The sequence below is a fragment of the Pezoporus wallicus genome, unplaced genomic scaffold (assembly GCF_028554395.1).
Source record: "Pezoporus wallicus isolate ANWC-B61680 ecotype Strahan unplaced genomic scaffold, APGP_CSIRO_Pwel_v1 contig_3817, whole genome shotgun sequence".
NCBI lineage: Eukaryota > Metazoa > Chordata > Aves > Psittaciformes > Psittacidae > Pezoporus > Pezoporus wallicus.
In genome coordinates this window covers 10,776,574-10,790,408 of record NW_026635157.1, presented here as the reverse complement: position 1 = coordinate 10,790,408, position 13,835 = coordinate 10,776,574, and the positions used below count along the sequence as shown (strand labels likewise).

The window sequence follows — 13,835 nt, the reverse complement described above, 5'->3', positions numbered from 1 at the left end:
TAGTTAAATATGAGTTCTAGATTTCATTTATGAGGGTAGGGAGAGTCTTCTGGATTTCAATCAATGTGCTGTTTACTCTTTTTATTAGGAAAGTTTTATTTCAATATCGACCTTATTTAGGTCGGGAAAAGACGTTGTCCACGAAAATAATATAAATTGTGCCACCTAGTGGAGAAAAAAAATACGGAAGTGGACCGGCCACAGTGAAAATGCAGCGGTCCAAAACACATGAAAGGCAAGCAGAAATCATATTCAGATGCTGTGCTTCCCTGCGCTGAACAACCAGACATGCAAGATGTGGGTTACTGTACTGATGAATATATACCTAAGAGAATTTACCTAAACCCCGTACAGTTTTAGTATCATGTCTTAAAACTGTTCATACCTTACAGAACTAAAATTCTCAGAGAAACTGGTTTGTGTGCATTATATGCAATTTTAAAAACAACTATTAAGTCATAGGCAGTGGTTAAGAACGCATCCATCGTGTGTTTGTGTATGTATGTACGTATGTGTATATTTACACTTACACACACACACATACATACACAGGTATTTATCTATATTTATCTCATTGTGAGTGTAATGGTAGCTTGCTTTTCCACTTCTGTTTTATTTTTGTTTGTTTGTTTGTTTGTTTTCTTCCAGGAATAGCTATGGTAGTTTTCTGTCTAGGTGTATTTTTAACTTATGACACCTCTAAAAAGCAGGGAAAATTATTTTTCTTGTGTTAAGATCTTTCAGCCTTAGATTAAGACAGTTAGGTTTTTTAATCCTTTGTGTAGTTTCTCCTTTTAATATCTTTTTCCATTTGCCCCACCGTCACCAAGAATTAAACAAATTGAGATGTCCTAAAATAATGTTGCAAATTCTGACCTTTTGTAGACTAGTCTTGGAAGGAAAAATATTGAAGGTGTGATTTTAGAGGAGGTAGTGTGGTGGCCAGATTTTCATTGCTTCTCTTTCTGCAGTTTTCTGTTGTTGCAATGGGTCAGTAGCCTTATGATTTCCAGTTATCCTTACAAAGAGTTGTTAACTGGACTGCAGCTGTTTTCTTTTAATTCAAGGACTGGAAACTGATGGCAAGTCCTACCCTTCTCTTTCTGTGTTTGTAAATAGGAATAATGTCCCAAAAAGAAGAGTGGGTCCTGAAGTAGTGTGTGCAAGTCTCATTTCCAAATGAAGATATAGCTAATAACCACATAATGGTTATACCATATACTTGAAGTGCATGGTACAACCATAGGTAGCAAAGTTTTTTTCCTGTATCTGATTTGCAGGCTCACTACATTTTTTAAGTGAAACCAGTAGTAATGACAAAAAAGGTTGACGGGGATTGGTGAGGAGTCTGTTTCCATGAAAAAATAAAAAAAATCTAACCATTTTAAGGTTAAATGTAGAAGACAAGTGTTTAGTCACTACAAAACCTTTGGGGCATTTGATTCCTTGTGGGTGGTCTCTTTCCAACCAGTGATCCCTTACATCAGTGAGCACTCCTTTTTTTTTTCATCATATCCTTTCCTTCATTCACTTGACCATGCAGAAGGACCTCAAATCTTTCTCACACTGATTATGTTTACATGTTTTCATGCACGTTCCTACATCTGTGATCCCGGGCAGACCTCATACTCTTCAGTTCCTCTCAGTTGACTACTTTTAGTCAAAAGCTCCTCTTCCCTTCTAGTTAAGTGCCTTCAAGAAAGACACAGATCAGAATCACACCTCTTGGTTGGAATGCTTCTTTTGATTTTGTAAACTTTTTCATTTCTCCCATAACACTGAATTTCTCAATCTCAAAAATTTCTGGAAGTAGTAGCAGAGGCAACTTATTTTGCAATAGTTAGAAGCATTTGGAGGGAGAGCCAAGAACTTCCATCTGTAGAGTGAGGTCTGTGTTTACTACTCCTTCTGTGGTCTGCAGCTCAAGAGGTGGAGAAGTTCCTTTAGGGCTTCCCTCCAGATGCCATCCAGAGGAGTTGCTTACAGCTTGGTTAAGACTTCAGACTAAACACATGAAAAAAAAAACAAAACAAAAATGCGTGTGCAATTGCTAGTACTTGCTAATAGTTTAAGTTGCTATGTGGCTAATAGTCTTCAGACAAGGGCTTCCCTGTAACCTTTGTCAGTAAGTAGAATCTGTGAACATCATCAAAGCAGGCTTACTTATCTCAGATAATTTCTTTACTAGATTTCCACTGAAGAGTCCCCTTTATGCCAGAAAGTCTTATTTGTGTATCATTCCAAATCCTTACTCTGGGTCCAATCTGCCTGACCCTTAGTGCCCCCACAGGAAAAAATTTGTTATGCCTGTTCAGACTGTTAGAAAGTGCTGAAGACTGACCTTATAGAAATGTCAAATTGTAATAAAATGAATATAACAGAAAATGAATACGACTTTATTAACAAACAGAAATATTTAATTAGCCATGGAATCACTAGGTATACTGTCAAGGATGTTTCCATTTAATTTGGTTTATGGAGTTAAAGCTAGACCAGATAATGAAGCAAAAGGTTACTTTTTGGCAAAGCAAATTGTGGAAAAATGCAGAAAGCCTTCAGTGGAGCTGAATGGGATTGAAGTACTAAAGAGATCTGTCACTGAGAGGATGTGAAAACTGTTCAATCACAGATAAATGTGCACAAAAACGCAGTACATGGCATTCAGTCATAAATATTGAGAGGTTAAAGTGGACAATTGGAATTAACATGAACGTGGAAAAGTAATCAAAAGCAAGAAAAGTATACGTAAATTAAAAATCGCCATTTGTAGTAAAGGACTTAGAAATACTATGGAGTATAACAAAAGTGAATGTGAAAATTCCAAGCAAATAAACCCCAGAGAATAAAAGGCTGATTGTGGAAGACTTGACTATAAATATTAAGGTAGTTCTCAATTACATGAAGAATGAAATGACATCAGGAATGCCAAGCTGAGTTAGAGCAGTGGTTCATCAAGACCGTTCTGTATTTTTTTTCCTTTTTCCTATCTCAATTACTTCTTACAGCTCACTGTAATAATATTTTCATTCTGTGTCCAGGCAAGTAAAGGGGGTTTGTAGATCTTAGAGGAAGTAACCAATAGCATGATTAAAAATGTAATTTTGTAAAAATGTGAAAAGCAGTGTTCTTCTACTGACAAAGGGATGAAATAGAACCAACTCTCCCCAGTCAGTATGAGTTCCTAATTCTTGCTGTATAATTCTATTTACCTGAACCATCTTCATGTAAATTATTTTCAGAGTAACTACTCTGAAGTACACCAGAACTGTAAGGCATATGAGAATGGTAGGGATTTCATTTCAGAAACCCATCTGTCCTGATGTATCTGGAGGGCGTCCACCTAGAAGCTAATCAGACAAAAAGAAATGTGTTAAAAGTAATACTATTTCTCTTTGACTGTCATTGAAAAGTGGGGGTTGGGGGGGGTGGAGGGGTGGGAAGGGTGGGTTGTAACTGAGAAAACAGTTTGTACAGCTCATGTCAGGGAAAACCTAAGCTCATTTTGAATTATTGACCTTCTAGCTATTTGCAAGAGACTGGAAAGCTCATAACACCTTACTTTAAGATGTTTCTTGGGGGTGCAATTCCCCCCCCCCCCAAAAAAAAAGTGGGGTTTTTTGCTTTTCAAATACAGTTTGACAAGCTTTGGTGCTTGAAATGGTCAGCTTCTTTTTGATAAAAATGGGTTTATTTCGTAAGTAGGGACCTTGAGAGCTACATAGAATGTATTAAGGTGATTTCTTTCTTCAGCATGTTTTTCAGGTCTGCAGCAGATGTCTGTCTTCATCCTGCTGCTGCTGCTGCAACTCTATACAATTATAAAACGTTTAGTTGCACAAAGCTAAAATGTTACTGGGCACCCCAGTATGTTATAAATAAACAAATTCAAGCATTAGAGCTGAAAAAAAACCAGCATTTTTTTTTCTTGTGTTAATTAATGTATTGATTTGCCAGTTGTCGGGAACTGTCTCTGAGAACACCTCTGGAGAGGAAGCAAAGAGGTCATGATATCTGCTGCACTTTGTCAATCGAAAAGTGCACAATTGTGAAGCTATGGGAAGTATTTATTCCCTGAAGAATCTATTAAAAGGTTCCAAACAATGTTTCTTTAAGCAAATTCAGTAAATAATTCCATCCTGTCTCCCTTTGTGTGCTGTTGCACACAGCTAGGGTTTCTGAGAACCTAAAATAAAGCCCTCCAATTTCCATTTAAAGGAAAAGGTAATAAAATTTAATTGTGTACTTGAACAGAGCATGTCATTTCCCATGCATCTGATCAATAATTCATTGATTGCCTTTTGCCTGTGGGAAGTTTTGTACATAGATTCAATCAGCAGGAATATCATATCCTTGTCCTGTTTATTAATTTTCTTAAATTTGGATCACTAGGCTACCAAGGTGACAGCAGATGGTGAGCAAACCAGGCAGGATGCTGAGAGGACTAATGACAGAGCGAAATCTCTTGGACAGTTCGTCAGAGGCATTCTCCAAGCTGCTGAAGGTACTGGAAAAAGAAAAATGTGCCATTTGTTTCTCAAGAAAACTGAAGGATGGTAAGGAATAGGGTCTGAGAGACAGTGAGGAAGATTTTGTTCACTGAGAAATGCATGTGCTTTAAATGCTGAGTGAGGAAAATATGGTCAACTATCTTCAGACTTTTTCCAATCTACAGATGCAGTTTATATAAACAGTTACTGTACTGGTATTTAAGTGTAAAGACTAGCAGAATACTGAGCATGTTCTTTCAGGATTTTTGCAGTTATTTGAAGAAAAGCTCTTAGGATTAAGTAACTAACAGGGCTTAGCTTCTGTTTATTTTTAAAGCAGTTAAAACCAGGTATTGGTAAAAGAGTTTGATGTAATTTTAGCACTTGGTACATTAACACTTCATCTTAATTCCCAAAAATTACTTCAAAAATACATTACTACTTGCTGTTAATGAACATCTGCTGCTTGGAATTTGCGTGTGACTCCTAACCCTACTTAAATAGTGGCAGGAAGCCAACTCTCTTCCACAATGCAGTAAAGACAACCAAAAACATTGTAGATGGCTTCAAGTAGCAAGACCTGTATGTTGCATAAATCTATTACCTAAGCTAATGGCTTAAAAATATGAAAATGATTGGCAATCACAGGAAATTTTTTTTACTTGAAAAATACTGGTCTGTTCTTTCTTTCTTTCTCAGAAATCCCACCACAGTACTGATTTCAGTAGTTGTTCTTCTGAAGGCCCGTTTCATTGAAAGGGAAAGCTTCCAATTTTGTCTGAGTGCTGTAAAATACATTTTATATTGCCTTTCTTGTAATACATCCCCGTACATGCTCTGTAGCTGAACTGAACAGCAATTTAGGATATGTTTAGGATGTGCAACTTTGACATGAAATAAATGTGGGAAAAGCAGCAACAAAAAGTAAGCAAGTTTTCAAGATTTTCTTTTTTTTAAACAAAAGACCAGGTTTCTTATACTTCAGGATGAATTTGGAATGACAAGGGAGTGACTTGGAATAAACCAAGTTTTTGCTCCACAAAGTTTATACCCAAACAAAAGTGTCCTCCACTAGGTTTAGCCATAGGAAGTACAGTTAGAAGACATTGAGGGGGTGAAATAAATTTATGCAGCATCGTAGAAGCAGAGAAAAGACTTTAAAATCAATGTGTTTGCCTAATGGCCAAGTTAACATTTTAGAAATAGAAGAAATGCACAAGCACAGGGCTGAAAGATACCTTCTGGGTTGCTGCATCCACTCCCCTCCTATCACAAGCATTCTAGCCCTCATCTTCAAAGCAGTTTCCACAAATACACAAAATCTGAACAGGAGATAGGTTCAGACCTCTTCATAACTAAAGTCCTCATTTCTAGCTAAACATATTTAGTTTATCATCATGTGTTCTTTTGGCAACCTTGTTCTTTAGTTGAAACAGTTTTTTTTTTCCTCTCCCTCGTGCTTCCACTGCTCCCCCTACCCCAACTATGTTCATAAAGAGTAATCATATTCCTCTTCAGCCCCTTATCTTTTTGACTAAAACATGTCAAAGCATATTTTCTCAAGTCTCCTGATCAGCTTCCTATAATTCCCCTTCCCCCTTTAAAATTAGGTTCATCTTTCCTGAGCACACATAATAAGCACTGAAATGAGGTTACTTCAGTGTCTTACACTTGAGTAGCAGTAAAACCTGTCTGTGTGAGCTCTCCAAATATGTTCTGGGATAGCATTTCTTTTTTTTTTTTTCACAGCTGTTTATCACAGGGTGCCAATGGAGATCCTTAGTATAACTATATTCTTCTCACTAATACCTTATGTCTAACTGCAAAACCCATTGTTTGCATCTGAAATTTCTGTTGTTATTTAGGTCACAACTTAGTATTTTCTACTACTAAATCTCATTCCAGTCTGATCACTTCAGTTTTGAAGGTCACCCAGTTTGTTCTGCATAGCATTCCAATCTTTCTCTACTATGACTTACGTCTTTTACTCATAAGCATATTTTATCATTAAGCTTCTTTTTTTTTTTACCCAGAATTATGATTTGCTATTAAACTTTATAGTCTGACATGTACTGCCTTTAAGGAAAAAAAAAACCAAACAAACAAAAAAACTGAACAAAAAACTAAACAAACCAAACAAACAAACCCCACATTCATTTATTCCACATCTTGTTTTCCACTTACTTCCAAAGCAAGTTCTCAGGCTGTAATGGAATTCCCATTTCTTCAAAACAGGCACTATCTTTTCTAGTTGTCAGTCAAACGTCTTCTTTCTGGATTTGTAATGTCATGCACCAAATCATTCAAGTCTCTGAAATGGCAGTTCTTTGGCCATTCTAGCTTGAGTTCTTCAAAATGTTTTTCCTCTGGTTGTGATAATTTCTGTATCCTTACTTCTGATTGACCTTCTCAGTTGTCTTCCTGTTCAAGACCACCGCCTTTTAAAGACTGAGGATAAACTGTCACCTTATGTTGGAGCCGTTCCTAGATTATTTTAAATCTTGATGGCATTTTAACTGCATATTGGCCCTATAGGTTCTTTGCCTCTGATCTTTTTGACCTATGATACATTACTAGATTGTTCGTTAAAGACTTTATGTCCACTCATGAGGTTCTGGTTGAGATGACCAACCAGCTGGCAGGTATTCTTTATGCCCGTTTCTTGTTTAATATCCCTAGTTTAATACAGACTTCTGAAAATTATAGTATTTCGGATCTCTAGGAGTTCAGGCCTGTATCTGTGACCCTGAGCTCCCTAGTACTTGTTGCCAATAGGCAATAACTTTGGAACGAAATGCCATGAAATTTCCATTGACTGAAGATAACACTTGAGAATGGCAGTGCTCAGAAATACAGGATTGTAGGTGTGCTGGAAGCCTCCCTAAATGTCAGGGAATCAAGGAATTCTTCAAACCAGAAAAAAACCCTGTTACAAGTGAGAAGTTTGTAGTGATTTGCTGTAATGACTGTCCTCTGACCATTTATCCATTTCTACTGAGCCGATTGCTGACTTTCTGGACTTTGGAGTACCCATAGCTAGTTTTCCTTCTTAACTATGGAATTACCCCAGCTTTGCACTTCCTTCTGTTTGTCTATGTCAGTGCATTTAGATCTTTTACCGCCGCTGAACTCTTGACTGCAGTATACTAAGACTAGAAAGTAAAGATTGTTATCTGAAGAGGCAGGTGAAGGATGAAGATAAAGCTAGGTATAAATTTTCTTGAACTTAATAAAATAGCTGAGACAACATATCCATTTTCTCTTCTAAGGTACATATTCTGGGAGATTAAATGGCTGCTTATTTAGTCCAGATTAAAAAAATAATAATATAAGACTATTCCTGGCCTGAGGTAACTTAGCAATGATACATAGCATAATGCACAGAAGTGATCTCTGATCCATTTAAACAAAGTCTAGTATTTTACCAGTTCTCATTGCCCCACACATAACCACTCTTGCTTAAAGATCCAAATATCAGTTCTCACCAGTAAATCAAAGACATCATTGGATCAGAATTTTCTTCATAATTTTCTGTAAACCTACACAATGTGTAAATGAAATAGTAATTTATTTGAAGTTTCTAGAACAGATTTTAATTTCTACAAGATTTAATTTCAAATATTCAGAACCACCCATGTGACCAGGATCTGTGCTATTTTGAAGAAATCAGTTACTTGGGACCGCTGTGCCTGAGGAAATGCAGCAGGCATTTTTAAAATTGAAGATGGAACTGATTGTTGTAAATGACCTAGTTGCTTCTGAAAGTGTATATTCTAATATGTTGTGGTGTGCTGTGGCAGAAAGATTTTAGTCAGTCTTTGAATATGATATCATATGTACAGCTTTGTGAGGAATAATTCAGCTGTTCCAAATACATAATACATTTATAGTGTACCATCAAAAATTCCAACCTTCACACCTTTATTTTCCATTCCTGGGCATCTATTTCTAGATGTATGAGGGGTTTTAGACATCTGTGGGTGTCTTTTACTACTCTTCTTCCTCCTTCTTTTTCTGAAATTTCCCAATCATTTATTCTTCCTAGCGCCGTTAAGTCTGAATGCTGAAAATGATATATTTTATAATTCTCCAGAAGTACTTTAAATATAATTTTCATTGCTCATACTGCCTGCTTCTTTCTATGCGCAAGGTACCAGATTATCTTTTGCTGTTTTGCAGTGCAAATTCTTTCTTTCAGGGTGCAGAGGGGAGCAATATATTACTTTCAATGGATCTAAAGATTTTTTCACTTTAATTATTGTGCTTAATAGTGAGCTATAATAAAAGGGTTGATGAAACATAAAACATTTCCTCCTGTGTTAGTGATCATTGGATTAACCATCCTGTGTATTTCACAGCATGAATAACTGGTGCAAGTTGCATTCCACTTGCTAATAGTTGGTGGGCAGATGCTTAAAGCCTTTCTTGTTGTTTTTATTAACTAACTCCCTACATAAATATTTGTTGCCCCCCTTCAGCTGCAAATGAAGATGCTATAAAACTGAACGAGACACTAAGAACCCAAGACAAGACCTTGGAGAAGAGTCTTCCAGAACTGCAGAGTGAGTCTGACAGAATGATCACAGAATTGAGAAGTAGACGGCTGAATATGCAAGACGCAATAGCTCAAGATGAGTTAAAGTGAGTAGAGACCTCAGTCTTCAATCTCCCGGTGATAATATCTGAGTCTTTTAAATGTTATTGTCATCTTTTCCAATCAAGTTTTCAAGCTGGGGCTTACAGAAATACAAATGAAAGCAAATCCTAATACTTCATATCTGTTAAGTGTAGCATTTGCATTTTTGGAAATGCTTACTTATGCGGAAAGCAATCCCTAGGAAATTACTTCTCCGCTGCACAGGTGCCAGCAACATTTCTAATCAAATATTAAGCAATTTGTCTCAGTTTATGTTTAACTTCTGCTTCAGACTTGATGAATGGCTTTTTGTACTAAAATGCTTGTCTAGAAGCAGGGTTTTTTTCTGCAATACTAATGATCTAATAAAAATAATTCTCTGTCTGCAAAGTTTTTCGAGTAGCATAGACATTCAAAAGGATGTATTTTGCCATATAAAGAATAGTATAGATAAGAATATTCCAACTCTGGCACAGTCAGAAGCCCAGGGTTTGGTTACTTAGTGATCTGTAAAAAATAAAAAATATGCATGTATATGTAATTATATTGGCAGCTCTTTATAAAGCGTTTTTCAAAATGCTGAAAAATTATCTGATCCAGAAAAATACTTGGTTTGAAGTTAAAATTCTGTTAGTTTATTATTTCTGTGTCAGTCAGACCAGGCATATTTCTAGAGCAAGGCTTTGGTTAGCATTTCGCCAGAGCAAACAGCTAGCAGGTAAGCCACCTGAGCAGCTATGTGGTCCACTGAAGCTGTGATGTCTCTGAAAACTGTCTGGGATAGAGGTATTCACACCTGAAAATGTCAGTTATCAGGTGCATGCATACTGTAAGAAGACGTAAATAGAACACAAAATTAGCTAAGAATTCCAAGCACTATAGAATCAGATTTGCTCTGATTATCTTGCACATTATAAACTGGATCATTTTCTGAAAATTCTGCTAGTACAGTATTTCTTCCCGTCATTCTGAAGGTTCTGCTTTCTGTTCTCTTGAGAAAGGATATATTGCAAACTTATTTTTCAGCAATGTCTTATTGCTTTTTCTTCTGATTCCATTGAGCCTCTTCTATGCCTTCTCTACTCATAGATATAAATAAACCAGGGAAAAGTAAGGAAGCAAAAATTTAGCCAAACCTTTGACAGTGCTGCTTGCAATCATAGGGGAAACTGGGGGGAGGACTTTCAAACAAGATGTTCTTAGTCCTCAAATGCTACAGCCAACATGAAACTGTCAGATCAGCGTGACATGAAGAAGGGCTCTGCAGGGAAAAAACTTCTCCTCCCTTTCACACGTCTTCTCAAAATATGCAAAGCAAGTATTTTCATTTCCTGATAAACGAATATATTTTATACTAAGAAATATATGAGTATACTTGCTGATTTGAGACCCCATTTGGAGTACTGTGTGCAGTTCTGTCATCCTCAACGTAAGAAGGATATGGAGCTGTTGGAGCAAGTCCAGAGAGGGCCACAAGGATAATAAGGGGGCTGGAGCACCTCCTGTATGAAAACAGGCTGAGAAAGTTGGGGCTCTTCAGCCTGGAGAAGAGGAGGCTGCGTGGAGACCTCATAGCAGCCTTCCAGTATCTGAAGGGGGTCTACAAGGATGCTGGAGAGGGGCTGTTCATCAGGGGATATCAGTAGTTCATCACTACTATCAGTAGTGATAGGGCAAGGAGTAATAGGTTTAAACTTAAATAGGAGATACTTAGATTAAATACAAGGAATGAATGCTTTACTGAGAGAGTGGTAAGGCACTGGAACGGGTTGCCCAAAGAAGTGGTAAATGCTCCACCCCTGGCAGTGTTCAAGGCCAGGTTGGTTGGTGCCTTGAGCAACGTGGTCTAGTGTGAGGCTTCCGTGCCCATGGCAGGGGGATTGTAACTAGATGATATTAAGGTCGTTTCCAACCCTAACTATTCTGTGATTCTATGATTCATTCTATGAATTTATGATTTCATCAAAGTTGCATGGTTTATTTTAAGGATAAGATCACCTCTTTACAGGTAATCATAGATATCCACAAAATATTAGCAACGAACTCAATGGACAGAAAATTAGTCACCCATGGGTTAGAGAGCAGGAAGGAAAGCGCCTTAGCTAATGTTTTCTGAAAATCTTTTTCAAATACTATATATTAAAGAAAAATAACTTAAACCTGCTTAAATAATGTAGTAAGATAGTGGATAGGATCTGTTCTGCACAGAAATAGGATGAAAAAAATTAGTCATTTTTAAAACTCTGTGAATGCTTGTATATGTGTGGATCACTGTGGTCAAATGTATTCTTACAGAATTATTTAGCAATAGTTTTGAATATCTCTGCAAGTCTCATGATCACTTTGAAGTAGTTAATCATTTCTGCTCTTTGTTGAGTTAATCATGTCTTCTGTTGGTGATTGTATTCTGCTGTCAGAATTTTGTCCTAGAACAGAATGACCACAATTAGTGGATTCTTCTTACCTCTCCTATGTTTTAAGTGAATTCTCTAAAGTTAAATTAGGAAGATAAATGAAGGAAAATTTTATTGCTTTCATAGATGGCAAAACTTCTCCAACATGTGCAGCTTTTTCCCTCAGTTATTTTCCTTCAAACTTTTCAAATCAAGTCTGCCATCTGATTGCCTTAATGTACTGAAATGGCACATTAGTCAATAATTTCTCTCTAAAAAGAGCATGTTAAAAATACACCAGTTTCTGTCCTAAATGGCCCTGATTTTCATAATTATGAAATAAATCTTTCAATATTTTATAACATTCCTACACATTTTCTTGGATGCCACTGAGCTGCTATCAAGGGATGCTGTGAATCAGAATTCTGTCTTTCTATTTAGCATGCCAAATAGCTTTAATTTTGTGTGACTTTTTCTTCCATAAATTTATCTGATGGCTTTTGAGCCACTGTGACCTTCTATCATCCAGTTTCCTGTAAGAATGAATTGCATAACTCAGCCACACAGTTTTTTAAGATATACCTTCTATGTTTTGACATTGTTTAATGATATTTTCGTTTCTGTATTTTCTTTTTTGAAAGACATTGGATAGTTGATCACCTTATCCATTCCATTCATGATGTTACAGTCCTCATTCCTTCTCAAGACAGGACAATTTTAACGTATTTAGACTCTCATATATATACAGTCTAAGAATAACTTTTTAATCAGTTTCTAATCTTTTTTCATTCCCTTGTACTCTTTTTGAGGATCCAGATCATACAGCATTCCAGGTGTTAGGCCAGACCTGTGATTGTTTCTGCTAACACTTTAAGAATTTCGTATAGTTTCATTCCTTTTCTAGGAAGGTACCCATAAAGTAGCACAGCTGAAATGTACAAGACAGCATTTCAAGAAATGTGGTGCAGCCCAGTCACACAGAAAATCTGGTACATAAAGCAAGGGATTACATGGAGCAGATTTATTGCATTGTACTTCATTAGAAAGAGCAGAGGGAAAAATTGCACAGCAGGTTGATATGCCAGTGCTGTCTTTAGAGCACCCGTGACTTTTGAGGTAGACTGCTGGACAGATAGGCAGTTTGGACTGTACTATGAGGCAAGGTCATAAAAAGGAAATCCATCTTCATACTGTTCTTCCAGTATTGCAGAATAAGGGTGTCAAAATTTGCCAGAATTACAGGGCAGTAGCTGCTAATACAAAAAATAATGGAAAAGGCATGAGAGAAGTTCTGAATGCCTTTCTACACTTCTTCTGTGACAAGCTATCAATACTGGGATTTATTTTTTTAATACTTAAAACATTTTTTATGTATATTTTGTCCTCAGAAGTTGCAGTATTTTTTCCATTAAAACCAAGGGCAGGGCAGGTGAACAAAAAAAAAAAACAAAATATCTCAGAAAATCACAAAGCTAAGGTAACAATTTGGCTTTCCTTGGCTTCAGTTCAGATCCCTCATCTAAATTATGCCCAGTGGCAGCATGCAATTTCCATTTATACGTTTCTTTTTAGAAGGCTTTTAATGGAACTGACCATAGGCAGGCCAAACTGGACCTTAGTGACACTTAAAAACCTCTTTAGGAAAGGGCTTCAGAACAACTATTGTTTCAGTTTATTAAGTATGTGTTCTCTTGAATGTTACTTTGAGATTTAATTTAGAAGTCCATTTCATTTGCATAGTATTAAGAATATTCAGATTATTCAGTGTAGGAAATATGAACTGAGTGACTTTGTGGGTGGTGATGTTTTGCAGGAATGCAGAAGATCTTTTGGACAAGGTGAAGAGCTTATTTGGTGAGCCCAGTGAGAAAAATGACGTTCTCAAAAATGAGGTCCAGGACAAGCTAGCAAGCTACCACACTAAAGTAGATGATGCTCAAGATCTGCTAAGAGAAGCTAGACGTAAAATTTGGGAGGCTGATCGTCTGTCTGCAGTCAACAAAAAAAATATGACCGTGGTAGAGGTGAGTGCTAACAAATTGTATCCATGATTACTTGGAGTCTGATCAAAGTTGGAAATTTTGCATGATTGAATCTTGAAATAAAAAATATAAGTAAAACAGAAATATTATTAAAATATAACTATATCTGATGTAATTAAAAGGAAATGTACTCCTCAGAATGAAGGAATGCATTGACTTTTAAAAGTAGAATTACTCCACAGCTTTACTAAAATAACATCCTCTGCTTTTAAACACTGAATGGAGGGTGCATGGGATTTATTATTCTGGGGAAAAATAAATTCATCTCAGTATAAAT

The 13,835-nt window shown here is 36.6% G+C and overlaps 1 protein-coding gene across 6 annotated transcripts in view; it reads left to right on the top strand.

The window, feature by feature from the left end:
• Positions 1-13,835, top strand: part of LAMA2 (laminin subunit alpha 2) — a 368,416-nt gene that overhangs the window by 280,196 nt on the left and 74,385 nt on the right. For all 6 annotated transcript variants that reach the window (XM_057408938.1, XM_057408930.1, XM_057408924.1 and 3 more), the window contains 3 exons: positions 4,390-4,501; positions 8,966-9,128; positions 13,330-13,540. In XM_057408938.1, coding sequence (XP_057264921.1) covers positions 4,390-4,501; positions 8,966-9,128; positions 13,330-13,540 — 486 coding nt within the window. The remainder of the gene's footprint in view (positions 1-4,389; positions 4,502-8,965; positions 9,129-13,329; positions 13,541-13,835) is intronic.